General features: G+C 42.3%; 1 protein-coding gene across 21 annotated transcripts in view; it reads right to left on the reverse strand.

Moving 5' to 3' along the window:
- Positions 1–27,849, reverse strand: part of CADPS (calcium dependent secretion activator) — a 205,842-nt gene that overhangs the window by 46,448 nt on the left and 131,545 nt on the right. For 5 of the 21 annotated variants that reach the window (XM_033517365.1, XM_033517371.1, XM_033517370.1 and 2 more), the window contains 9 exons: positions 23,555–23,656; positions 22,683–22,746; positions 21,805–21,928; positions 19,336–19,404; positions 18,456–18,473; positions 9,454–9,560; positions 8,206–8,214; positions 3,713–3,869; positions 2,601–2,742 (listed from right to left, as the gene is read on the reverse strand). In XM_033517365.1, the coding sequence (XP_033373256.1) occupies positions 2,601–2,742; positions 3,713–3,869; positions 8,206–8,214; positions 9,454–9,560; positions 18,456–18,473; positions 19,336–19,404; positions 21,805–21,928; positions 22,683–22,746; positions 23,555–23,656 (792 nt within the window). The remainder of the gene's footprint in view (positions 1–2,600; positions 2,743–3,712; positions 3,870–8,205; positions 8,215–9,453; positions 9,561–18,455; positions 18,474–19,335; positions 19,405–21,804; positions 21,929–22,682; positions 22,747–23,554; positions 23,657–27,849) is intronic. The other 16 variants (XM_033517380.1, XM_033517374.1, XM_033517382.1 and 13 more) reach the window with 7 other exon arrangements.

The following is a 27,849-nucleotide window of genomic DNA, read 5'->3' on the forward strand; positions in this document are numbered from 1 at the left end:
AACACAAGTACAGAGAAACCCTTTCAAAAGATTCTGTGTTGTGGAATAATTTCTTGGTTAAGAGGAGATAATGAGATTTCCTTCTCATAATGCACTGTAGAGATCCAGGACAGCAACAAGCTTGGTGGAATGGTCAGCTTTGATGATCTGTCTTTGCCGGCCAACTTGAAGGTCTATCTCCAAAGCAGAGGAAAGCTGTAGAAGAACATTCTGCAGTGCTCCTGATTTCCAAAAAAAGCTCTGCTGGAGAGGTGTCAATAGAAGGTCAAAATTTGGTTGGGAACTGGCTGCTCCAAACTATTTGAGAATCCATGGCCAAAAATGCAACTGTTCTACAGTATGGACATGTGGGGTGAGAAGAGAGTAGATTCAGGAGGGCAAATCAAACAAAATAAGTCTCTAACCTGAATTTTTCTGCAAGTTCCCTGTCGATCAGACAAAGAGGAGCAGGTGGTCTGCCCAGGAGGCAAAGATGAAGATGCCTTAACATTTAGTTCTGAACAGCACATGAAAAATGTCTTAAGATCCTAGGAATGACAGTCCTCCTTTCCTTTGCACTGTATGTGGCACCCTCTGGCACTCACTGGTGCCTCCCTTCACCGGGCCACATCACGTTGAGCCAGCATTTGCAACTCACACTTTTGTGTGCGAGACATAAGAACAAAATATCAACACGTGAAAAAAAAAACATGGTGCATCTTTTCACCAGATGGACAGAAGCTTCTCATGGAAAGCACCCACTTTCCTGCTGGAAGAAATCTTTTAAATACCCAAGTCTGTAAGAGAAAGAGTCCATCCTGGGCTTTTGCTTGGAGATGCAATGCTCAAAGCACGCTGTAACTGGAACTCCAGAAGGGAATAACCATCACAAGAGAACTAAGAAAAGATCTTTTATAACTATCAGAGATAACTTGGAAATGATAGATGCTGGCATCCCCAGGGACAAAGCATTTTGACAGGCAAGTAGCACATCCAAGTACTTATGGACATCTATAGTTAACTCCCTGAAGTCATTAAAAAGCAAAAAGATGTCAGCTTCTGATAAAAGAAAAAAAGGCAGAATGATTTGTTTATTGAGTGCTTGACCCAGGTGAACAGGTACACAGAGTTAACTGCTTCTGTTTCATAACAGACAAGGAAATACATATTTTTTACTAAAGCAGAGCTCTGAAACTGAAGTTAATGCTAACTTCGAAGTGCAATTCTGCTTGAAGGAGTGGCTGTAAAAATGGCATTCTCCTACTCGAAAGATCTATTTCTTGTATGTTTTCTGGGTCACATCTGCTTATTTGAAACAAGATTTTTTAGAATCTTTAATCCTGTTAGCCTGCAGACCAAAGACAGCAAATGGAAAGTGAGAGAGGCTCCTGAATGCCAGCCACTTAACCCCACTCAAAACAGAGGGGATGATCAGGTGTCAAGAAAAAGCCCGAGATTTGGCAGGCAGAATCCTTACGGATGCTGAGGATGCACAAGAAAGAAAGGAAAAAACCTGGGTACTCAGACTCCAGGTTGCATATGGGAGGCTGGCTGCTGAACAAAATCTCTTTTCCTTATAAACGGAACATATTTGGTGTGAAAAGCCCTGAAAGACCACACGTTCTTTTATACAGCAACCTCTGAGAGCGCGGTGCCGTTTCACTTCGCCTAGAGAATGACAAAAAAAGCGAGGAAAAGACTCTCTCCAGAGGTCACCTGGTCCCAGTTCCTGGTCTGAGGCACTGCCAGGCTCATCTTCCTTGCAAAGGGTCCATCTTTCTCTTTTAATATCTTTATTAGAAGGAAAAGTCAGCTACATCCTTTTGTAGGATCTGATTTGGCTTTATAGAGCAAGCATGACAGGGTTCAGCAATGCTTCAAAACCTGTGAAATAACAACAGTAATCCAAAGCACATGTCACATTTTTATCATTCACCAGCTCTTGAGTTCAATTTGGGTTTTTCTCAGGCTCCCAATTTCTTGCTGGTAAACTCCTAGCTTTCCAAATGTAAGAAATGATTATGCTTGAATCATCTTGCCCGTGTTTCACTTTGATTTCTGCACATCTAATCCTACAGGCAGGGGAGCTGGGACTGACAGAGCTGCCCTGGACATGGGGACATGTGCAGCCACCAGCCATGGGGCTGATGCCAGAGGCACACACTGCACTATCCCCCCCACAGGGTGGGTGGAAAAAATGACTATTGAGAATAAATACAGCAATGACTCACAGGGGTTATAGGGCTGGAACTGAACACAGTGAAGCGAGATTTTTTTTGTTCTGAAAAGGAGCTGTGCGAGCTCAAAAGCAGCATTGGAAAAGGCCTTTTAGAATGGGTTCCAAAAAGCCATGGCAGTTAAGAAGGTTTTCCCATTTTCATGCTTCCCTGTTCAAAGGCACACGGTTCAAACTGAGGCAGCAATGCATTTCAAAAAGCCAATACCACTTCCCTCATTAACCTGAAAACCCTGAAGAGATCAGGCCTCCTAGATTATAGCATTGAACTAGAATGTTTAAAGCATTTTCTACATGTCCAGTCTAACGTTCGCTAATTCACCTCTATATGAATCTCCATCCATTTGCACCCAAATTCCGATTGTATCAAAGGAGGTTTCCTTACTTTACTGGCTCCCATGACTCCCGCTCAAAGCCCCTGTGAATTGACTGTGCAATTGAGGACTCCATCAGATCGACATATCTAACAACAAGTGGAGCAAACAGGTCTTGGAGGTGTTTGTGGAATTTTCCATTGCACAAATTATCTAGAATAGATAAATAAAAGTATAGTAAGACACTACTGTTACTACAAACTCTGTAACAAACCACAGCGTCAAACACAGAATTTGTCAGTGAACAGGAAAACTTCAAGAACATAACAGGAGCCGGAGTTCATGACACAGACAGCAGGAATAACTTCTTACTCCAAACAAATAAACAGACAATGAACCTTCTTTTCCATTAATGTCAAACTGACAAATACATTATCACTTCCTGTGAATAAAACCAGTGTAAGAAACACAGCATGGCAAACATTATGGCTTTAGCAGGTGGGAGAATAATTTCTTCTTTGGTTGCACAGTACCATGATGCTGGAACTTGCCTTCTGAAGATGAGTCCCTGGCTTTTTTCACGTAGTCTTAGAAAGCTAGCTGGGGTCCTGGTCTAGGACCTAGCTAAGGCAATGCCAGTTTTACCACCAGCTCCCCAGGGAGGGCTGGACTACCCAGGAAAGTGCCAAATCCTCACATGGGTTTTGAAAGCATGGGCCCAAGTGCTTCAGAGAATTGCCTTGCTTCACAAAGCACTTTTCTTCTGAACTACTCCTGCTTCCATTTACTTTAATATTTTCCTCCCTTCAACAAATTCTTAAAGCAGGGATTGCTTTACTCCATGCTAAATAAATGAGGTACACACATATAAAACAATACACACATTTAATGACAGTAAGATACAGAGTACCTAATTCCCTCCTTATCAGGCAGCCATTACCAAGAGACTTGAGAAGATGAAGCAAAATAAAAGTTCAGCTTCCCACCTTTAAATCTGCAATGACTTAAGGGGTGCTCTTTTTTTCTAGGCAACGGAATAAAATCAAGCTGATGCTAAAAGAGTTTGTAAATCTGTAAATCTCTACCCATCTCAGTTTTCTGTGCAGTAAGGAGAGGCTGAAAGCATTATCAGTAACCTGAGCCGCCCACTGAAAAGGAAATGATCAGAATACAAAATACATACAGTCGCTACGGAGGGAATCGTTTATGAGCTGGAAGAGCGGGAAGCTGTCCCAGGTGTCTGGGGGTTGCACCTCTAACGCTGCATCCATATCCACTGCAAACAGGGACAGGAAGGTCTCCGCATGCTCAACCATTAGGTCTGACCACCAAGCAAAGGCCTTCAGAGTTGGTAGAAAAAGATAATAAAGATGTGTATTAGTTCTAATAAAGCACAGGGAAAGATGTTAGGCCACATAGCTTTAAAAAAAAAAATAATAAAAAAAAATTGCATCTCATGGAAACTACCTTTATTGTAAAGAGAACAGTGCTTTGCTAGCCTGCACAGGCAGTGCTAATCACAGAATTGGGAGCTGCTGTTCTAACAGAAAGGTTTCTTGTAGAGGATCTCTTCAGAGCTCCACTGTAAAGGCATGCAGGTGTAATGTGGCAGAGAAGGTTTCATCTGTTCAATTTACAATAAATGACTTAATTCATCATTAATGATGCTAATTATCAGGGAAAAAAAACACTAATTCTTATTTCTAAAGTACAGAAATTTGGGAGTTTCTTCACTGTGCCTGTAAGTTTTCTGAAGTGTTTTTCAACAGCTTAAATTCTACTTGGATTCACTACTTGCATTTGTCTTGAAAATATAGAAACATTATAGAGACATTAAAAGCTGTCCTAAATCATTCACACTCTGTTTTAAAGATACTTCAAGCATCACCAGTAAAAGTTATTACAGCACTGTTCATTTTACATGGTTAGCTAACACACTACCACCTTCATGGTGCTACTGATTAGGTACCCATTACAAAGCTCCACTATCAACATGCCAAGGTGAAAAAAAAAAATATCTACGGCAAGCCTATATTTTCACAGAGGCAGGAAAAACATATGTCTAACTTGAAAACCAAAAAATATCAGTGAGGTAACTCATTCTCATGCACATGGGTCCTCAAAATTCGCTGTGCGGGCTCTCTGAGGTGACATTCACATCATACATGGCTCAGATGTGAATGCTGAAAATGCATGCATGCGTGTTCAGTAGTCACTTCTGGCTGGGAACATGCAATATGAGGAGAGCTGTCCATAGGACCATGTGCTGTCACTTTGAAGTGACAGGAAATTACTTGGTGACTTAAAGGAGCTAAGGAACAGCTTCACGGCACTTGGCAAGAAAAAGAAACCTCTAGCTTAGGCACAAGAGTGGAGATGAAACGGAAGAGATTGGGAATGGAGAAATCCGTTTGAAGAGAATTGCCAGTCACAGGGAGGAGCATTTTTTGCAGGTTTTAGCAGACATGAATAAGCAGAATGGGCTTGCACTCTCTCAGGGTTGAGCTTTGATTCACTGATGAAGAAATGCACTGATGTGCACAGCACAACTCCAGCTACTGGTTCACTTGGTCACGGAGAGGGAACAGGACCCCCAAAACAAGTTACTGCCATAATTTTTCCTGTTTTGGCTCAACTTTTCAGCTGCCAGTGATACTGGCAAGGGGTCTTTGGAACTATTTCCACTCTTTCAATCCTTTAAAACATAAAGCAGACTGACACTGCCCTGCTATTATTCCATGAGTTGATATAGAATTGATGTGAAATCACGGACAGATTGGGCATTGCGATTGGGCATTGCGCTTGGCATTCTCTTCCCAGAGCACATCCAAGATGTAAAATAACCAAAATAACCACACAATCCCCAAACTAATCTTAGCATTGGGTCTGCCCTGTAATGGGGGTGCAGATGTGGACGAGGTGAGCTGTGCCATGGAGGCACAGCTTCAGTGTCTGCCCACACCTGAAGCAGCAACACCAGCAGGTGAGTGTCCCAGTGGTCAGGGCACGGGGACAAGGTGGCTATGGCAGAGTTCCTTTGTCTGCAAACTGTCCTCAGCTTCAGGCCCATGGAAGAAGCTGCCCAGCTCTGCTGCTGCATCTCCTGCTTGGGGATGCTCGAGGGCACAGAGGTAGTGGTGACAGTGGCCCTGGGTGTCTGCAGAGCCATCACTCTGGAAGAGCCATAACCAAGGTGAGGGAGCCTGTGTGGGGCTTAGTGTGGGGCAGTGCTCTTCTGCTCTTCTGCTCTTCTCCACATTTGGTGCTGGTGTCCAGCCAGGCACAGGGCTGAATGCCAGTGGGTGCCATGCTGGGAGGCAGCAAACAGCTGAGAGACCACAAGGGAACCAAAGCCATCGAGACACAGGTGTGCTCCTGATGCCTGCTCCAACCTGCTCACAAAGGTGAGCGGGAGAGGAGCGCTGCGGAGCACTGGGGCTGTGCAGGGTCCTCTCACGTTAGCCACGCCTGGCTCTGGTTTCCACGGAGGCTGCAGGGGCTGTCCTTGCTCTGATGTGATTTCTCTGGCTGTGCCTCTGCCTGCCCAGAGCCTGCTGTGCTGGCACCCACCCCACACTGCCCAGGCATGGAGCGACCGCTACGGAGGGCCGATGGCAACTGATATTTGGGGGGAAGGGAAAAGAGGGGAGGCCAAAGAATGTCTTCTGTAACAAATCCCAACATAAAGACTTCAGAGTCCTGCAGTAAGAACCTGCTTCCATGAACAGGGGAAAAAAAAGAGCTATTTTAAAAAAAGAAAAGCATGTGATCATTGGTGGAAAAAAAATATGCCCAAACCAGTAACAGTTTCTCTTTTGCTTGAAAAGTCAAATTTTAACTCTGTAATTCTTTAACTTATGAGAGTATCCTCAACCTTCTCCCTAATTTCTGTAAGTAGGATTAGTAACACCATACTTAGAAAACCTCCTTCAAGATGGTAACATTCCATTTATTTACCATCTACTTACCTGCTTTGCTTAAATAATAATGTAAAGGGGGGGAAAAGTGTGCTTTCTAGCCAAACACACCTATTATTGTATATTTTACACATGGATACACATGTATATATGTATGACCTCAAGGAGTTAAGATACATATATACATATACACATATGTATACATAGAGAGAGAAAACACAAGTTTAAAAACAGGTGAATGGCATTGTCTCTGGCATCTGTCATCAGTCATCCAGAGGAAGGGAAAGGGAGCTAGGAGACATCTGATGGGAGAGATGATACAATGACAGAGACCTCCTGCTCCCAGATTACAGACATAGGCACATGGATTCTGCTGTTTCTGCCTGTGCTGGGCTGCTTCCTTCTTATGGGTAAGACAAACCCAACTGACTAGGCACGATACTCCTCCTGTAATGATTTTTGAACAAGCTCTGAGTGTTATTTTCTACATTCTCATTAGGGAGTCTGCCTGGATGTCCACATGGGTAAAAAAGGGGGCATGTGTTAATTGCAAAAACTATTGGTTTTCAGTAAAGTAAGGCATTTCTTCAGTAAGCAGTGCAATTAAATTTTCTGCTGAGTAACTGAAGTAGACCAAAGAGTAACACCTCACAGGTCAAGCCTTCTTCAGGTGAGTGACAACACAGAAAAAAAAGTCACCTGGAATTAAATGGGGGGGAAAAAAAGTGTAATACCTCAGCAATGCTCACTGCACTGTGACAGCATAATATGGTTACAACACAACATAAAAATCAGTGATAAACCACCCAGCCTCTTCTCTTTCTTCCCTGGGTGCAATTCAAAGTGTGTAGAGAGCTGGCCAACTGCCTGTGCACTGCTGAAATGCCACAGCCACCCTCAGGACAGGGATTCAAAAATGTACCGACAGTGTGCTGGGCTTCTGGAGAGAGATGGATTTCATCCTTCCAAGTCACCATTCAGAACAAGGGACCAGGATGCCTCCTATCTGTGTTGGCATTAACCTTCTGTCTCTAATCAAAACCTTGTGACACAAAAGATGCTGGAGAACAGTTCTGAGCCTTCCTCCTCATGTGAGGATCTTGGCAGCGTGGCTGGCTGAGTGTGACTGGTCCTGCAACTGCTTCCTCTTTTCAAAATAAGCCGTGTTTTAAAAAACAGCTCCTTCCCAGCTGGTTGTACATCCAGCCTGTGCTGGTGAGGAGTGGAATAAAACAGTTTTTGTACAAGCATAGCGCTCTCAAGCACCCCTTGCTTTAGTAAAAAAGAGGTTTATTTCACTCTTCACCCCATATATTCTCTCTCTACATATAAATACTGTATATCCAGTACAAGGCACATACAGACAAAACCAGAGGAAGACCACTACCATTCTAGGCACTCGTGTAGTACTGAGCCCATCTCCACCACAGTGTACTAGAGGTTGGGTGAATGCAAACGACAGGTAACAACAGGCTGAGGAGCGAGTCCAGGCAGGTAGGGTTGTGTTGGGATGTAACTGCAGCGCTCGTAAAATATACCCATTGCTGCATGCATGGACTGGACTGCTATGCCACATTTACCCTCCTGTGTCAGGCTACCAGCTCTGCAAGCAGCCGACCCAAAGTTGCTGTTACATTCCTCGGTCAAAGTTAGGGAAGCGAGGGCAACCAGGGTAAAATCCCAGTAGGAAACATGGCACTGAGAGGGCATGCACGGAATATGACAGGAGTGACTCGTTTCATTCGGTTTAGTCACATACCTCTTTCCCCTGCCAGGATCATCCAAGATTGAATGAACAGTAGAGAAACAGGGAGGAAATTTAAATATGTAATCAGGCATCAGTTGGGTTTTGTGGATTGCTGTGTACTATCAATAAGTAAAACTATACTGCATATTTAATACACACTGGAATGATTTTCAGGTGATTGTGAAATTATTTATCAAATGCTCTTAATGCAAAATATTGTGAGTATATCTATATCTATATATCTATCAGTGGGAAGAAAAAGAGAAAATAGTGAAAGAGTGCAACAATACCTACTGTCATAAACAATAACTGTTCACTCTGAATTTTAAAATTATTCACTTCTCAATACGCATTCAAGAGCACCAGATTTACAGAGAACTCAGGGCTGAATCCTGCAAATACTTACATGGGTATGCAACATCACCTGCTTAGGCAGAAATGTCCTGATGTGCTGAGAGCAGGACTACAGCCAGCCATGCCAGCTGCCTGTGGGATCAAGTGTTTCCAGGATCAAGCCTCACGATTTTCTGGTGTATATTTGACTATGACATGGTCTCAGTGGTTTTAAAACATGAATCTTTCTGTCAACGTGCTTCAAAGAGTTAAAAGTGGTGTATTAGGCCTTAGATAACCCAGACAATGAGTAACAGAGCACAGTTCATCCTAACCTCTGTGACTAGCAATTGAGGTATTCCCAATAAGTCAAAGCAGAAGAGGCCAAAAGAAACCAGGTGAGTTCATCATGTACTGGAGGGGCCCAGGGAGACCCCAGGAAACAACCTGAATTCTCAGAAAGGGGCAGAAAGGAGAACTGTTCTGTTTAGTTGCAGTTGTGCTTGATCCCCTCTGGACAGCAGGAGCGGCAGGTGTGGCAGGGACCCCGCTCATGCTGGCTGGAGGCACACACACAGGTTATGATTTGGAAATATGACCTTTCTGGAAAGTGGACAGGCTTGCTCTTGCAGGTAGTTGGTGGTGACTATTTTGGCCAGATTCAGCTCCTGCTGGCACTGTCAGAAAGGCTGCAAACTGACATTGAGGAGAGCACAACTCAATGAATTCATCCTTTGGCCCTCCCTCCCCTCTGAAAACACATTCCTCCTGAAGTGTACTTTGACTTCTTGAGTACTTGAGCCTACTTCCAGCTTTTAAAAAAGATAACCCAGCACCAGTTGGGAAGACATCACACAAATACATAAACTCCTGCTGGATCCTGTGGAAGACCTGGGGGGACACGACCTCGCCGGGGACGCTGCTCACCTCTGCGTGGTGCTCTTCGTTTTGCTGTAGGACTTCAATTACCAACTCTGCCAGACGTATTGTATCTTCTAACTTTTTAGCTGGAGTGACTAACCGGCCTACATTCTCTGTAGTACAAGAACTCAAGTTAAAAGGAAGGCAGGGTGAAAAGCTAGATGAACAGTAAGTTATTTTAGAGGTTAAAAAAAACCCATAATATTCTGCAGCTCTGAAGATCTTTTCATGCATATGTTAAATGCTTATATAATTAGTACTGAGCAAACCAGAAAGCCACATTCGTTATTATACTATGAAAATACAGTGCTCCAGCTCCAAATTTCACAATACTGTCAGAGTTGGTTTGCTTTATGATGGCACTTTATTAGCTCAAATAAGAACATCACATTCCCTAAAGACAGCATCTGGCCATTAACGTATGAACAGTATGTATCCTTTGATGCAGATGATGCTATTATAGGAATCATGTCTATATTATTTAAAAATTCTTTTAAGAAGATCAATTAAAACAAATCTGTCTGCACTTGTAATAAATTGTCAGACTCGAGCAATTTAAATGTCACCTGCTACTAAAAGCAAAACTCACAGGTCTGTCTTGCTCCAGGATTTAACTCCACAAGGGTGAGGAGTTATGCATGCTGGAGGGAGTGAAAAGTGGTAAATCCCACGCTCACAGGTAAGATTTATATGGGAAAAGAGATGCAACTTAACAACAAAAACCCCGCAAAACAAACCAAAGAGTTTAAATCCTGGAGCTTGGTGTTTACCTATGTTGAGTTATTTTGCAGTGTTTTCTGAAAACTATAAAAAAAAATTAAAATGTATTTTTCCAGGTAATTTATATTATGAATAACACATTAAAAATATGAGATGCTAACAATACGGAACATTTAGAGTATTTCACCAGAAATAATGTCGAGGAAAAGAAAATAATCACCATTTTCCTGAACAACAGCTTCTGCAAAGCTGACCACAGGCACACCCAGGTCCCAGACCCAGTTCTCCTGAGCAGCAAGGGCAAAGAGGGGCATTTCACTACAGCTCATACCTCTGCACCCATAGGTATTTTGGCATCTCCATGGTATCAGACAGTGGCTCACTTCCCTGGGGTGTGCAAACTCTCCCTGTGATGTTTGTTCAGAGCAGGACTGGAGTGGGAGACCTGCCCCCTTGGGATCCATATGCCAACAGGCCAAGTACTGACAGGGCATCTCACTCCAGTCTTCCACACACCCTGTTTTTGTCCTAGTGTTTTGGTCTTGTTTACTGGTGGGACAGAAACTTGAGGTTGCACAAATTCTGCTTTCTCACCCAGGGAGAAATCCCTGCCTTGCTGAAGGCTCAGGAAACTTCCAGGACTTCATTTGCCCCCTCAAAGTCCTGCCAGCCTCTTGTTTTTTCTGAATACCTGTTTACAGGTTACAGAGTTCCCATGAAAAGGAAAGCTGCATGTTTCAGGACAGTCCCAAATGTGGCTGGTTTCTGGAGGAGCTCAGCAAGCTGGAGTCTGGCACTGTAGAGGCTTAGCTTGGCTGAGGGATGGTAAATGCAAATGAACTCTACAGTTTTACTCATTTATGGCACAGATAAGGGCCTTGGGTGTTTCTCAAGTTTTGCTGCTGTTTCTTGTATTATTTGAAACAAAAAAAAAAATAAAAATCAAGGTTCCCCTTAATATAATTTACTGAGCAAATATTGAAATTGGAGAGTTCCTGGTTAACTCCCCAGTCTATCCTATACTATCTAGCACCTCAATGGCTACAAGAAGTAGAAATCACTTCCTTTTGCAAAAGGAGCCCAAAGACAGGTCCCTCAGTAAGATCTGGTTGTTTCTGCACCTCTGAAGCCAAGGGAAAGCTTTTCCATTGATCAGTGCAGCATCAGGCCCATTCTCATTTGCAACATTGATCTGCTCTCAAATATAACTAAAAGACAAAAGTGTTAATAAGAACAACTGCTCAAAGATGCTGTCTTTAAAGAAAATATTGATGCTTATATAACTTTGGCAGCCAGCAGATGTCAATCTTAATTTTTTTCCTTCTTATTTTAAATATTTCCCTGGTTAAGTTACTATACATCAGAATATTCTGCTAAGATAGCTGGAGCACTGACAGTTACATGAAACGTATACGATATACTTATCAAACATTTCATCCAACATCATGTAAAGCTCATACATATTTATAGTTTCCATGCAAAATGTTATGCAACAACAATGTTATTTTGTGCTGACGTTGATATTTGAAAATGTTGCATATGTCAGACATTGCTAGACAAAAAAATGTGGACATTTTGAAATAAATGCTACCTCTAAATCTCTAAAACCTACCACGTCGCGCTAGGTGTTCTGTATAAAGCTGCATATGAGGACTAGCTTTCTACTGCTACACGAGCGGCTGCTAGACTAGAAAACCACTGAATAAAAGAAAGGAAGACTATTACAGTACTTGGCGGCTGTTTGGCCATGCCTTTGAGCATATGATCTATCATGTTAGTCTGCGTTTGAGGAGATGATGGTGGCCCAGCCGGCGGCTTGGGCTTGGGCGGACGGGCTGGTTGTGCATGACGGAGAGAGAGAGACGCCAAAAGTAAAGAGACAAAATGACTTTAAAAACAGTGACAAAAAGATGGGAATTTCAAAAGGAACATAAGCAGAAATGATCAAATACAAATGGGATAAGCTGCTGGGCTTTTGCTTATCGGTATTTGGGGTATTACATGGTAATGACACCATTTGACAACACATATTCTAGAAGTCAGCAGATTCGAACATCCTGAAGTACCGTGCAATCAGAAAGCTAAAAATTCAATGCAAGTATGAAACCACACTCCGTGCAGTCACACGAGGAGACTGAGATGGGTTAATTCAGTTAAAACTCTGGAATTCAGAAAAGGTGAACTAAAAAACACGACTTGAAGTCGGCTCCCCAGTACTTAGGCACGTTTAGCAATAGAATAATGAGCCATAAGAATTAATTGCTTTGCAAATATCAATTACACATTTTAGAATTAAACGTCACTGTTGGTTAAAGGGAGCTATAAAATATTCTTGTGCAATTTAAACATGTAAAAAAATCTGTCACTTAAAAATGTGTGGTTCCTGATCGTTTCCAGCTCATTTAATTATTTTCAACTTGGAATTCTAGTGGCTTTTATATTCTGGGTTGAATCATATATAAAAACTTGCCAGCTCTATCAAATATGTTACTTGCTATTCCAAATGTTAGAATACTGCAATCAGGACTTGACCCATCTGTCATATAGTTTACAATATCAGCATAGGAAAAATTCAAAGAAAATAGCCTTTCCTTTTACATACACCCAGAGAATAAATTATATACTGTGAATATATTAACACAATAGTTTCTATTCCTTTTAATAACAGTTTTTAGCAGCATTGTGACTATTTTTAATCATGTCATTTGCAAGGAATCTGGCATATTTATCTGGACATTCTATTGCCAAAAGTCCTTGCCATTTTGCTTGCATTTTCCAGTGGGGGAAAAAAAAAATCAGTTGGCTTGTGCAAAGGAGATTTCTGATTGCTTTTATTTCTCACAGAACTGTAACACTTATCGAAGTATAATAAAGAATATTCGAGTAAACCATTAAGGAGTGTGAGTTAGGCTGGTGCCCCTCTCCATACACAGGGGTAAATACACATACCTACATAAAAACACACACAATGCACACATGTGTGCACATGCACACTCACACACACATTTTTAATCTTTTAAGCTGTGTAATGATTAATTCAAACTCTCAGATTCAAGCTACTGGCTTTCTTTCTTTTCCTTGTTTTCTTACAACAGGAAAAACAAACCTATTCATTCATCTCTGGAGTAATCCTGATCTTTGTTCAATGTTTACCAAGGGTGACTTTGTCCCCAGAAACAAGCCTCTCAAGCTCAAGTGACAAAAATAACTGCTTTTTGGGCATTGGCCTAATGACTTTTTCTCTACTTTAAAACATAATCAAGAATTCCATTTGGCTATGCACTGACTGCTCATGGAAATGTAGGAAGAATATTTTACTGCCCATCTCTATGGAGTGAAGTTTGTGCCAAGGTCTCTGGATGGGAAGGGATGGTGGGGAGAGGGAATTGCACATCTCCTCCCACCCATGTCTGACAACCACAGGGTGGAAACCCCTCACTACCCAGGGGAGTCTGTTGGGTGGCAAATTTGGGGGTGTCAAAGACAGAGAGCTCTTCCTAAGAGTGCCAAAGCCAATGTGAAAGGAATCTGAGTTGCACAGCATTGCACACCTCAGCACTGCAGCCCTCAAGCATCCTTAAATGTGGAGTCCAGCCCCTGCATCCCTAACAGCTACCCATCCAAAAATAGCTCTTAGGCTTCACAGACATCCAGACTCCAGAGTGTTGAACGGGCCCGATTAGCACAAGTGTTTTCTGTCCTAGGGAAAAGTCATTAATAGAGAAGGAGGAGGAGGAGGAAAAGGCAAGAGATGCAGCAGCATCTTCACGAGTCGCTAGTGCAGCGCGTACAGAACAGCTTGGAGGAGGCTCCCGCTGTGCAGTTGTCAGCACAGTGCCCTGGGGTGGCTCTCACTTCTCTGGGGGGCCTGTGAGAGACCCCTCCAGCACCTTACCCTGCTCCTGGCATCCCCCCACCACCACCCGCTCTTGGAAACAGGCTCCCACAAGGCACTGGAGCAGGCTAAGAAACAAACTCTTGATATAATTCTGATCTGGCCCAATCTGCACAAATATTCAGCTTTTTTCACACATTTCAGTTTTTCAGACCCAAATTCAAGGCTCTTGCATGATGGCTGCAGAACCACCTGGAGCTGAAGGAGGGGAAGGGTTCTCTCTGTTCCTGGGGGCACTGAACACTCATAAGCCCCACCTCATGCTTTTCTTTGTCATCTCTTTATTGCAAGAACATTTAAATTGTTTAATTGTTTAATTTCCTCTGCAAATTTAAACAGAAATGGGGTTGTGACGGCCCTGCACTAGGAGGCACCAGAATTCATATACTTCTCTAGCTCCAGGTCTCAGAGATGACAAGTGAGGTCCCTTTCAGGGACTCAGCTCCTGCTCAGAGCAAGGGAAATGTGAGAGGCTGGATGAGTTTTACAGCACTTGCTAGTGATCAGCTGTGGTGTATGGCAAGTTTTGTTTCACTTTGGCTTTTCTTTTTCCCTGTCCTTTTCCTGTCTGATCCCTCACTACAGCCAGTTCAGTATCAGAAATGCTCTTGTACCTGCTGCTCATGTGTGTCAGATGAGTTTTAAACACCTTCATCACTGAAATCAGAGCCAGGAGCAGCTTCTTACTGCCTGACAAAGTGCTTTCCTGGACAAACTTCTTCTAAAGGTTTTTATGCTTCTGCATGACATATAAAATACTTGCAGAAGCTCAAATTACTTGGAAAATTCTGGGTTTGTGCTTGCATTGAGCTTCAGCCTGCAATAAGAGGTATATTGATAAATCTGTGCTACTTTGGGAATAGATGTTGCATACATTTCATTGTGTGTGACTCTGTACAGACTGGAAGATTTTTAAACTATGTATTTCTCCTTCAGCACCATGATTTCTGCTACATGGGTTACTAACACATCAGCAACATTAAGAATTACACTTGAAATAGAAGAAGAATATGATTGACTTTCCATATTTTTTAGAAGCATAGCCACTGGTTCAATGATTTCCTCATAATAATGAAAAATATATGACCCTTGCCAAAGGCTTTAGCATCCAAGTGTTATGTGTGCATTCATTTGTGAGCCAATCATCAAAACAATATAAAATGCTGCTGTTCTCAAGACAACTATAAAGCATAATGGACCTAGCCCAAGGACAAGGCAGGGCAGTCTTCTATTATACCCACGAAATTAATCTGCGTGTATCTGAAAGGGATTTCAGTGATGATATTTTTTCTCTCAAAATTAGATGTTTTATTTTAAAGAAAAGAAAAAATTATAGAAATATTTTGGTTTTTTAATTCAGAAAGAGATGCCAATTCACCTCAAAACCTCATCATACCAAAGAGATAACTGCTTTCCTGATTTTCAAATGATTATTGAGCCTACTGAAGAATCTGTGCCTTCTGAATTGTGTCTCATGCCCCAGGCAGCAAGTTGCTCCCGCAGTTGGTGAGAGACTCATAGAAAGATAACATCAGAATGCAGATCTTCAGATTTCTGAAGCTCCTGCAATAACTTTGTACTGCTTTAGACACTACCTTTGAAAGGGCAAGAGGAAATCTTGAGAGCTGCGTAATGATTCTTTGTTAAACACAGCCGAATGCCACTTCAAGGAATGAAACAAATAAAGCAGCATTTCAGCACACATGGATACAGCCTGAGTGAAAGTATAGGATTTATTAATGACTTCAGCCTCTGCTCCTGCACACAAAGATGTTTTCATATATTTTTCATATTTATTTACTCAAAGAATGCAATTTTATTTTCTTTTTAAGCTTTGTGCTTTATGACAAATGCTGGAGTGATTGCCCAGCAGGGGTTGGGCTGACAGAGCACCAGGACCTGTCCTTGCCTCGGACCTGGTCAATTGACAGGCAGCTCAGCTCCTCAGCTGAGTTATGGATATGTGCACAGAGCCTCCCAGGCTGAGATCCAGAAATAGGGAAGGCGAGTGACGTAAAGTGAGCATGGGACTGTGACAAGGGCCAGTACGAATGCCTTGGAAAATGCCACTGCTTCTCAACAACCTGCTGTGTTGCTCTAGTCTAAAACCAACCTCTCCTGCCTTCCACGCCTGCTGGGGCGAGGGTAGGATCAAGATGCTCCATGGCTGGTGCCAGCTCGGGCTGACGCAGCCCAAGCTGCCGTGCTCAGCCCCTCTCCTACGGGCACAGGAGGGTCCCCAGCCTGACACAGGCACCTGAGGGATGTCTGCCTCTGTCCAGGCACTGCAGCTGCCCCTCGCTGCTCTGTGGGCAGCACTGAGCCCTGAACTGACCGGGTTCCAGCTTCACACCCACCTGGCACCACCACTGGGGGTGTTTTCAAGTGGGGTCAAGCTTCCCCAGGAGCCCAGCCGGGGAGGCCAGTGTGTGCCAGCCGTGCAGCACGGCGAGGTGTGGTGCCCTGGGAGACTCCTTCCCTGCACAGGGGATGGAGTGGCTGCTGGACAAGCAAAAACCTGGTGTTTCTGGATAGCCCAAGAATAGGTGATTTGCCTTGGGGACTTCAGTGGGTCCCTCTGCTCTCCAGCTACTTTCCATGAGATGTCCCACTGCTCTGCCACCCACGCCCTGGCACTAAGCACCGAGGTGAGACCTGTCTCCATCCTCGTGTCTCCTCTCTGCACCAACTCAGCACTGCCTTGAGAAACCTCTCCTTACAGAGACCAAACCCAAACTGCTATATGAAAATTACTCAGTCTGAAAACTGAACCCAGTGCAAGGTGGCATTTGTGTTCATGGGATCCTTGTGCATAAGAGATGGAGAAGTTATTATTTTCTAAAATAATTATGTATTCCTGACTTACATAAATAAACAAACATTTATTAAAAGGTTACAATTATTTATCTGAGTGTTAGCAGCTTTGTCTGATAAATAATTAAAGTATTTTATTTTTAATTATTTTAGCAGTTTCCTGTTTAATGTTCTATTTCAATATTTTAATGCAAGGCAAGAAACTACACACTTCTCAGGAGAAAGGAGAACCAAGGGGTGACACTTGTGTGTTTAAGTTGTTTCCAGCATCTTATTTTTATCCTTGCTTCTGGCAAAATAAAAAAGTCAGGCCAAACCCCAGTCACTTTTGACTCCACTTAAGCTGAGGAACCAGTTTCAAGTGAGTCCTGCTGACTTTGTCTGAATTTTTTTTATTTAAAACAAAGGGAGATTTGTGGGCACAAAGCAGTGGAGTCACAGCTCCCTGTGCCCTTTCACTTGCTGTAAGCATTGGGAAGAAGCAGGTTATTTTTAAACAAGCTGGACCATAGGAATGTCCTTCTGAATTTCTAAACTGCAGGCACGTGACAGGTTGTTGCAGTGAGCACGATGCTCCGTGTAGTTATTGTGCTCAATGCACAACAGCCTGTGCTCACTCTAATTGTTACAGTTAATTGTAGTAATTGGGACTGTTCTATTTACTTCTGTTTATTTGCACCTTTTATAGATGTAAGGAAAATTATTCTCCATTTTCTAAATATTGATTGTTATTTACAATTCATTTTATATGATACTATATATTATGGGCCAAATTTGAGCTAAGGAGGTCTGGGAAAGCCAGAACCTGTCCCAGCCTCTTGTAGTGCTCCTCTAAAGCAATTTCTCCATGCAAACAGAGCTGAAATCAACTGGATCCTGTCTTTTTTCCCCACAAAACAGAACAATCTACTCACAGAAAGAAATGAACAGTTCAGGTTTCAAGGACTTTGGAACTAGGACTCTGGGATACAACAGAAACGAGAAGAGGGGCTGCAGAGCTCCACCATCCCTTCTGCAGAGATGGACACTTGAGCTGAGCCTTTGCCTTGTTACATGTCACCACAGGTTATAAACGAGACACAAACACGACTTCTGTCCCACCAGATTGTTTGTTACACATTAACAAATAAATAGAAATAAAGAAATAAAGAAAAACCCAGTCCTCCCATTAGGGCAGAAAACAGAAGGTATGAAAACCAAAAATGAACGTTAGTTTACTTATAAATGTGCTTGTTAGGTGTGGAAAATTAATGGCCAAATTACCAACAATTTTTCACCCAAAATGAGCTGCAGTTCTTTGGAAAAACAAGAAACCTTCTCTTTACAAAGACTAGATTCTTCTCTACAACTGTCTCCTAAGAAGGCACTACATCTCTACAGGGTATTTTTATTCTACGCTCTATTCTATGAAAGGAGGAAAAGGAGATTATGTAGACAGCACAAATTAACTCCTTAAGTATCAATGCATCTCCATTTTCAGCCTGAAGGAGTACATATCTTAAGGAGCTATGAAAATAGAAAACAAAATAAATAGAACTCAACAGTCCTAACAATTTATAATGCATATACAATTGTTCACCTGCGTCCTTTTGATTCTCTATATGAAAGAGAGAAAGCAACAAGGAGAGAAAAGAGAGAAACAAGAACAGATATGCAGGATTAATGAGCAAGTGGACCGCACAGCCCCCCAGTTAAGCATGATATATGACATTTGAAAAAAAGAAAAGTCGCCCCGTCTTGCCCCCCGCCCCCCCGAGCGTGGGGTTACCAAAGGAAGCTCCTTTCACGGAGGTGAGAGAAAACGCTGCACAAATAGAAAACCAGAGAGGGAGAGCTCTGAGGACACAGAGGGGGTCTCCGAGTGACAGCAGGGTCGGGGTGTCCCCTCCAGAGCTCGGTGCAAAGGAGTAAGTAAAAAAACTGAGGAGGAGAGCAAGTAGAGTGCATCCTTTGGCTGAGAGCTAACAGACAGGAGACATTAAGATCTGATGTACAGAGAAAGGACAGCCTGATACGATCTTATACACAGGATTGGGTAAAGATTTTTATACGCAGGCAAAGGGATGGCTTTTTCCAAGTGTCCTTTATCTGACCTCTAGCTCACTTCACAATGTAGCTGCTACCTTTTGATTGTGTACCAGTGACAAGCACTTTACAAACTGGGGTTACACAGAAGCAAAGTAAAAATGCATTCAGGTCACGGACATAAAGAAGAACTGAAAAAACTTACAGACAGTCTGAGTTTGTCACAAACAGATGGGTTAATTGTCTAACCTTGTTTAGGCTGATAGAAAGTGACTGGACTTCTCACACTGGGTTTCACAGACAGAAGCAACAGACAAGCCAATGCTAAAAGACTTGAAGCAAGGAGAGTGAGTTGGTTTGGATCTGGACTTTCTTGAGGTAATGAGAACAGAGAAAGTGAGGACAGCATGGAGAGGAGGGTGGTAGGTACTCACGAATGGTTAAATCCATCACTTGAGAGGCCAAGCAGAAGACAGGATGCTCATACATTTCTCTCTTTTTCCCTATAAAAGAGGATTTGGGCATGCAAGAGGCTTAGGTCAGAGGTAAAGAGGTTACAGGCTATAGGTCAGAGGAAAACTTTATATCAGGTTAAAAGGAAAGCCACAGAGTATTTTGGGATACACACAGGATAAAAAGAAGGAAAAAAACAAAAAGAAAAAAAAGAAAAAGGAGGGTTAAAATTTTGAGATCTACTGGATTAACCATTCAGCATGCCCATGAGTCACAAGAGAGGTTGTGACCATGACTCTAGAGGTTTGCTCTGAACTGTTTGCAAGAATATAATGATCAAAACATCATGAATAGAGGGAAATAGAATTTCATTGGTTTAAGGCTCCGAGATACTAAGGATTTCAGCCTTCAGTATCTAAGGCTTTCACGGGTATTTCTTCATAAGCATAGCCTCAAGCACTGCTGCCACTGATTTGGTTCTGGATTTCTGACAAAAGTGCCATAAACATGTGGCTGTTCAAATGTCATTCAAAAGCAAAATTTCAAAGCCATGTCCAGCAAACAGGAATGTGTCTCACCAAGGTAAACTCGTCATTTGCTCTTCTAAGGAAGAATTTGAATATACAGTGGACTATGCTCATGAGAGAAAACCTGATGCATGCAGCTGGCGGATGTTGGGTTGTTCAAATTAACAATCCCAGCATGCTTGGAAATTGGTGTTACAACCACTTTTGTAGAAAGAGCATCAAAAAGTGGCTGTGGCCAATCACAGATAAAGGAGGAGAAAAGCAGAAGAGAGCAGATAGTGTGGAATGAACTATTTCTCTGAAAAGGCAGCTGGAAAAAAAATAGGTTTGTTGCTTCAAAGTATTCCCAGACCTAAAAGTCACAGTGCAAAAAGAGAGTGCAGATAATTAACACAACCAAGAAGAATTGAGGCACAAAAGGAAAAGTACACACTAACTGTTCTACTTTGGAAATGAATGCATTTTTACTTACAGATCATAAAGTTTGTTTTTGCATAGATTTATCTGAAAGAAGAGAGCAAATCTTACCAACGAGTTAGTGATATTTATACAGAGAACCTACGGGGGCCAGCCCTGGGTAGAAGCATCCATCAACAGAAAAGCTGTTTTTGATTCTCAGTCCTTCTCCATCCTTGTCAAGTATATTTAAATATTGCATTTTACAGAATACACCAATTAAAGTATCCTCTGAAGCTGAGTACTTCGATAAATTGCCTGATAATACAGTGCTTATGAAACCTTTGTTCCTCCTCTATTTTTGTCACTCATTACCAAGTCAAGAGTTGATAAACATCCTTTTAGTGCCCAATTCTTAAGTGTTTCTCACTGGATGCATAACAATGAATTCATTACCACTGGTACACAATTTGCATCATTAGACAGAAAAAAAATGGAAAAAGAGAGGACATGTCATGTACAGAACCTGGACAATTTGCCATATAATAACAACCCAATTTTTCAAGTAAACAAGAACTAAGAACAAATCAGAGGGAGTTTGAGTTTGGGTTTTTTTTTTCCTCCTCTCAATATTGTCCTATAGGCATACAACAATAATCTTGGCTGTGGGAAAGCTTCACATCACACATGACAGAAACCCAGAGTCTAGAGCAGAACATACCACTTATCTGGAACACACAGGTTTAAGTAATTGGGAACTTGGAAAAAGTTGGATGGGAGTTTCAAGTTGGGAATAGCAGCCAACAAGGTACCAACATAAACTGATAACATATAAAGAACGACGAATCATAGAGCTTCAGTAACACATATCCTCCAGCAAACTTTAAAATGTCTTTTTGATGGCTACATGTGTCTCTGGTCACTGGTTATTATTCTCCCATAACTTAAAAGGTCAAAAATATCAGCTTTGCCAGATTCAGAGTGACAAGAAAGAAATCCGATGCAAGTATGGGATCACTGATCAATGACTGCAATGCAAACTGCAAAGACAATGAAACATACCCAGAAAAAAAGACATTTTAAACTGGCTACAAATGATTAAACATAGATTAAACAGTTTTTCAGCTTTTTATTTGTCATTTGTCTCCTGAAGTGTCACAAGCAATTAGCTGCACTATACCTTCAGCTGTAAAGATGACATCCCAAGTATTTCTCAATTTGTTTTTTAAAACCACGACGTGAGTCTGAATACTACACCACTGGCCAAATGCACTAACGATCAAAGGAAAAAAAGCTACAGTTCTTTTTAACTGCTTCATCTCTCTTTTCCAGAAAAAGAAATGATTTGCATAGCTTCCGTTCTTAACTGCTTCCGAAGCCAACACCATAAAAATGATTCTGAATCACAACAGCTTCACCGACAAGAGAGTAAATAGCAAATGAGCTTTTTTTAAAGAGCTCCCAGCCACCTAAGTTGCCACCTAGAAACATAAGAAAAATTGTAATTTCAGAAAGAAGGAGCCTTACCTTCAATTTTGGCATACTCTGATAGTCGAGTATAATTGACTAGAGCTGCTTGCTCCAAGCATTTACGGATGACTGTTTTTACCTCCTCTTGAGGGACCGGAGTAACTATGTCTTTCATCAGAACCTTGACACAAGAAAATCTGATTTGTTGTGGCACACAGAACTGCTTTTCTCCAAGCCCAGCACAAACATCCATTCCTATGCTAGTGCTGTGTGGCTCTCAGGGCATGTGTACAATCCACAGGACTCACTACAAGGTCACCTTGGCCAGCCTAAGATGTGGGATCTATCCCTGCTGCATTACTCCCCTTCTGTATCTACACTGTACGACATGCCCTGAAGTCTGTGATGATTTTTCAGGGTATGACATTAAGATCTAGCACAACTTGCCCAGTGCCAGGCAATGTTTCTCCCTTCCCAGGCCCTACTGACTGACCTGGGTTTGGGTCTGGACTTGGCCATAGTGCAGGTTAGCAGAGGTGGGAAGAATGTTGGAGCAGCAGGAATGCAGGAATGGGGAGGATCATAGTGAGCAGGTTTTATACATCCAGAGAGAACAAGTCTGCCTCAAGATGGGAATATCACGAGGCAGCAGCCAGGCACTGCTGACAAGAGTCTGTGATGTGGATCTTTGCAGGCAGACCCTTCACCCTTACCTGACAACACAGACACAGGCCCTGCTGCCTTTACTGGTCAGGCTACACGTGTGCCCCTCAGCTGAGGCAGGAGACACCAACCCCACCCAAGCCCCACACTTCAGAGTAAAATACCATTAATTACCTGTCCTATGCAAAGCCAACAGCTCCTCGAGCCTTTTGAGATGGAAGGATGCATGAAAACAGATCATTTTAATTACTCTCTGCTATTTCTGTGCTTACCCTTTCCAGCAGTGACAGAGTGGCTTTCAGTGCACCCTCTGGACGGCCAAACGGAAAGCAGTACCTAGAAAAAGCACATCATCTTAGCATTAGACCAAGTGCACATGAACAAGCCTTTCCTGAGCTATAAGGATGCTTTCCTAAACAAGTCCAAGCAATTCTCTAGTCTCTCTGCCTGGAATGAGCAGTACTTCTATAGAGCAACTTTCTGAAAGGGTATTTTGGTGTAGATGCAGCAAAAGAGAATATGGGTTAGTAATAAACTGATAAATTTAGCAGTTTCTTAAACCTGAGTGTCACCTGGAGAGTTTTAGATCTCCTTGGAGAAATAATACCATCTTCTTGCAAAAATGGGGAGAAAAAGCTCCTCTGGAAAGGACATTTACTTCCACCCTGGTGCATTGCACCTGGCCATCACCCATCTGCATGTGAATGTGCACAGCCTGCCCAACCTGACCAGCGTGCTGGGGACCATTCATCCTTTTTTGGGGGGGATATCAAACCTTTCTGTCCTGTGACATCCCTGCAGAAAGCCCTGCCTGTCAATACTAGAGGGAAAGTAAATGGGTAATAACTGAGCAGAGAGGAACAGAGAAATATGAGGATAAAAGATTTTTTGTTGTTATATTTTAGAAAAAATCCACAGCTTTACCATGCCTATGGGAGCAAGATGGTTTGAAATATCCTTTAAAGGATATATATTTAAAATCACACGCCAGCTATAAACATGCTTCACTGCCCTGTGTAGGTCTGTGTCACTTATGCAAAATTCCTGTGTGCATTCAAAACCTGCCTTTTGGCTTTGCTGCTTATAGGAAGGAGCTGTGAGGAAATCATTCCTCTCGCACTCAGCCTGGGCTCTGTGCCTTTACCTGAAATGTGTGATCTGATTCTCCAGCAGCACACGAAGCCGCTCCTTGATCTCTTCAAAACGCTCTTTCTCATCCACGGTCACAGTTCCTATCCCGTCAGGCCTGCAGGAGAAACGCCACAATGACTCAGACTCCACCCTGGGACCTCATTCCACAGCACACTGCCCCTTCCAAAAGGACCCTCACCAACTCTGAGACCTGGGACACAGGATGTGCCATGCCGAGACAGGGGTGGCTGCCAAAGTAACAAAAATAAACAAATAAACAAGTACCCTCTCCCACAGTGATAATCTAGATGTGGACACCCCACTACCTCCTTATTTTAATTAATAAAGAAGTTGGGAAAAGCAGATTTCCCTCTAAATACAGGTATATGCAGGGAATGTAATGTTAGCTCTCACGTCAGGATTGAGCTGGCTGCTGGCAAAATAGGGACTGAATTTCCCCAGAAAAATTCAGCCACTAATTTAACACAATTCACAGTATAAAATAATATCAATGACATATATATAAACATTAATAATATACATTAAACATTATATAAACATTAATAATATAAAATTTTGCACTCCTTCCTAGCTGCTGAATCACCCCATTACAGAGATTTCTTGAAGTGAACCATCTTCAATATATTCTGCTGAAATGTGCCTGAAGAGTGACATGCACTTTGTATTGAAAATGCAATGCCTCTTCAGTCCTTTAATTTTAATTTATAAAAATGAACACATTATGCAATTTATTGTAAATTTTCTCAGACTACTTGATGCTCCTCTATTTGAGGAGTGCACAGGAGTGTGTTGTGAGACACCCAGGTCTTGCCTGCTGCCTTGGGGTATTTCTCATCTTTCACAGAGCACAGTGTGCAGACAATCCCTGCTGAGGCTCTTCCTGGGGGCTGGATAATGCTGTGATCCCCGTGCTCTTCGGTCCCATACCTCTGCTGATGCCAACCCACCCAAGAGCAGAGAGCAGCAATCCCCTCCTTCTCCCCCACACGGCAAAATCCGCTGTGCAGCAGCATCCCGGGCGAGAGGGGAGAGCCTAATCCATCCCTCCAGCCAAGGGATCGGCCAGGCACACAATCATTGGCACTGCTTCCATCGCTGGAGAGCAAAGTCTGTGGATTTGTGTACTCCTGGGCAACTCTGCTGGCACAGGCGATCTTTAGGTAACGTTAAGACATCTTGAAATTGAACAAATGTTCTTACTTAAAGGCCTCCCCCAGTGTTCAGCTTAAGCTGCATAAATCCGCACTACTAGACTGGTTTGGCTTTACAAAAGACTTGGCAAGGGATTACAAAGCTTCTAATGAACCTCCTGTCAGGGGTTAATTGGTTGGCTTTATTTTCCTCTTAAAGAATCAAAGGCCCTAAACTTAAAAAGGAAAAAAAAAAAATCTATAAAAAAATTAAAATCTATAAAATCTGTGCAATCACTTCTCCTCGACCCTACATTTAGTAGGCTCTTAATATCATAAATATGAACTCTGATATTCCAACACAGGTGAATAAACCATTAAAACATTTGGGAAGAGGAACTTGCAAACCGTACATGATATTTACTGCAAAATTTTAAAGCTAAATATACATTAAATAAAACTTGCAACATGGACACAGAAAGAGACTTGAATACCAGGGCATGTATTTAAAGTTAAACAGCATTTAATCAGAATCTTTATTTGATTATTTGCCAAATTCAGTTGTGTATTAAGGAAAAAAACAGGAAAAAAAGATTTAGGCTGAAACTTGGATAAAATGTCTCAGCTGGGGAACACATTTCATAAACAATTTTGGAAGTATGGATCTGGTCTCATTAGTAACTAATTAGTACTAGTTATTTTGAAAAAATGAGCAAGCCACAAAAAACCCAAATTAGATATTGAGCAAAAATTAATGTCTTAACATGCTTAATATAATTTATTCCAAAGTTCCATAAAATATTTAATATTCAGATAGAGATGTCCGTGCCTTTTGTGATGCTGTGCACCTCACAGTGCCTGGTTTGCTCCCAGGCAGAGAGAGATAATTCAAGGCAGACCACAATAAATGCCATATATTAAGGTGCAGGGTTGAAGCCCTCATTTGACTTTTGGCATTTGGTCCTTGCCCTGTACCCACAACAGCTCAGAGTGTCACTGGGTTAATTGTATCAGCACTGACAAACGAGGCAGTAAAAGCTGCCTGCCCTGGCAGTGATTTGCTGTGGGACTGGAAATGGTCTTAAAATTGTGTTACCCTTTGCTGGGTCAATAACCTCAAGTGGTGAGATTTAATGGCAGGCTCTGACAGCTCGGGCTGGGCTGCAGCCCTCTCACATGAATCTCAGCTTCTCACTGTACTCAAAGCACTCACCATGTAAGAACCTGTGGTGGGCACCCAGCACAGGCTGACCTGACAGCATCAGCTGTGTCCTGGCTGGGCAGTGGCAGCTCTGCAAGCATCACTCACCCACACAAAGACAAAGGGTGAGCTCTGGAGAGAAAACCTCTGGCAGCTTTTGCCCAAGTTACAACATCTGAAGGGATGCCAACAAAATCCCTAAGTCACACACACACACAGTGAAAGCTTAATCCTTTGGTCTTCCCCTTTCTTGGGACCTGTGTGAGCCAGGAGGACATAAACCCAGTGGCTCTGGCCTCTGGTCCCTCCGTGCCGGGTGTGAGCACCAGCCGCTCCCATGTCGCATGCAAACTTGAGACAATCCACAGGTCAGCTGTAGCCATTTTTGGAGCAGTGTGGATGTCTGGAAGGGCCTGCCAAGCGAGAGCCATCACCACGGCAAGGACTCCCTTTCTCACCCAGCTGTGGACTATATTGCATCTGACATGATGAGCATCTCTTGAATCTACCTTTCAGATTTTCGGCAAACCATTTTCTCACTGTCCTTCACAAAGTTGACATTTTCGGCAGCATGATAGGAAAGATGTCATGTCGGCTGCTTTTCAAGTTGTTGTCACAGTGGTTAGCACCAGTTCTGTCATCTTTGCTTTCCTCACAATCCCCCATCTTGAGCCATGTCACAAATAATAATACTTCCGATGTTTTTGTCAAATTTCAAATACTATAACCCAGTTGCACATCTTTGGATTTACTAGTTATGTTAATCTTTGTTGCTCATCTTCCCAGAAGCTGAAGCATTAGAAACTCATTAATTAGTGACAAATGCAGGATATAGATAGAACTGGAAAAACACTACCCAAAGCCTTCCACTTAATTTATTAGCTCGATAATTTTGAAACCTAATTAAATATTCAAGTCAAATATACTTTGAAAATATAATCTTTCTGAGGGAACATATTTATTTTCCCTTTTGCAAGAACACAAAGGGTAACTTAGCATCACTGTAATTTAAGATTCACTTCTGTGCTCTAGACAATTTAAGTACATGGCTGATAGGGCTGAAAAAAATCTCCAGGAGAAGCTCAAGGTGTACAGCTCATTCTGATGCTTATTGGCAATTTTATTCTCAGCAAAGGTCTCTCTTTCAGCTCAACTTTGGTATTAGCTTTTTGATCTCACGGACAGAAGCACCAACTCCTCCAGTGAGCAGCATCTCTCGAAGCTGCAGGAACTGATGTTGTCACACACAATCCACAACCACATCACTATTGCACTGAAGCAGTGATGAGAAGTGAGAGGAGAGCAAAAGGGTGGAACAGAAGTTTTGGATGTACATGGTATATACAAATGCACGAGGGACAAAATGGGTTTGGGTCTATGAATTCAGTTGGACAAACAACATTAATGTCTCCATCTGTGTGGAGACACAATTCCATCCAATTCTCTATGGCTCCTGCTCACGGGTACTTGAGGTGTACGGCAGAAGCTGTGGGCAGAGAGGGAAGCAGAAGGGCAAAAAAGGCATGAAAAATAACTAACGAGATTTTTAATTATAAGTAAACAAGTTTCAGATCACTCCTTCTGCTGCAGATTCACTGTGTTGGCTCTAAACTAGTAAATTCCCACTGTAAATATTTCATATGAAAAGTTTTAAATGCCACTTTCCTAATCCCCCCATGTTTTTAAGTTTTAAGCCACAAAAACAACAACATCAACAAAGCAGGTGGTGAAATTTAAAAAAAAGGGTTGCAATTTAAACAGCAAAAATGATAGTCCTTGTTTAGCTTAGATGGTTTGTGCAAATTCCGGGGTTAATTATAAATTATAATTAGGACCTGTGATCCTAAGGCCACTGCTTTATTCTACAAGTCCCGCCTCCCCCCATGCCCTTTTCTAATTATACCCGGTGCCCCCAGGGCTAGTTATGCTGCTAAAACAAATATATCAAAATGATTT

This window comes from Parus major, chromosome 12 (genome assembly GCF_001522545.3).
Source record: "Parus major isolate Abel chromosome 12, Parus_major1.1, whole genome shotgun sequence".
Taxonomy (NCBI): Eukaryota; Metazoa; Chordata; class Aves; order Passeriformes; family Paridae; genus Parus; species Parus major.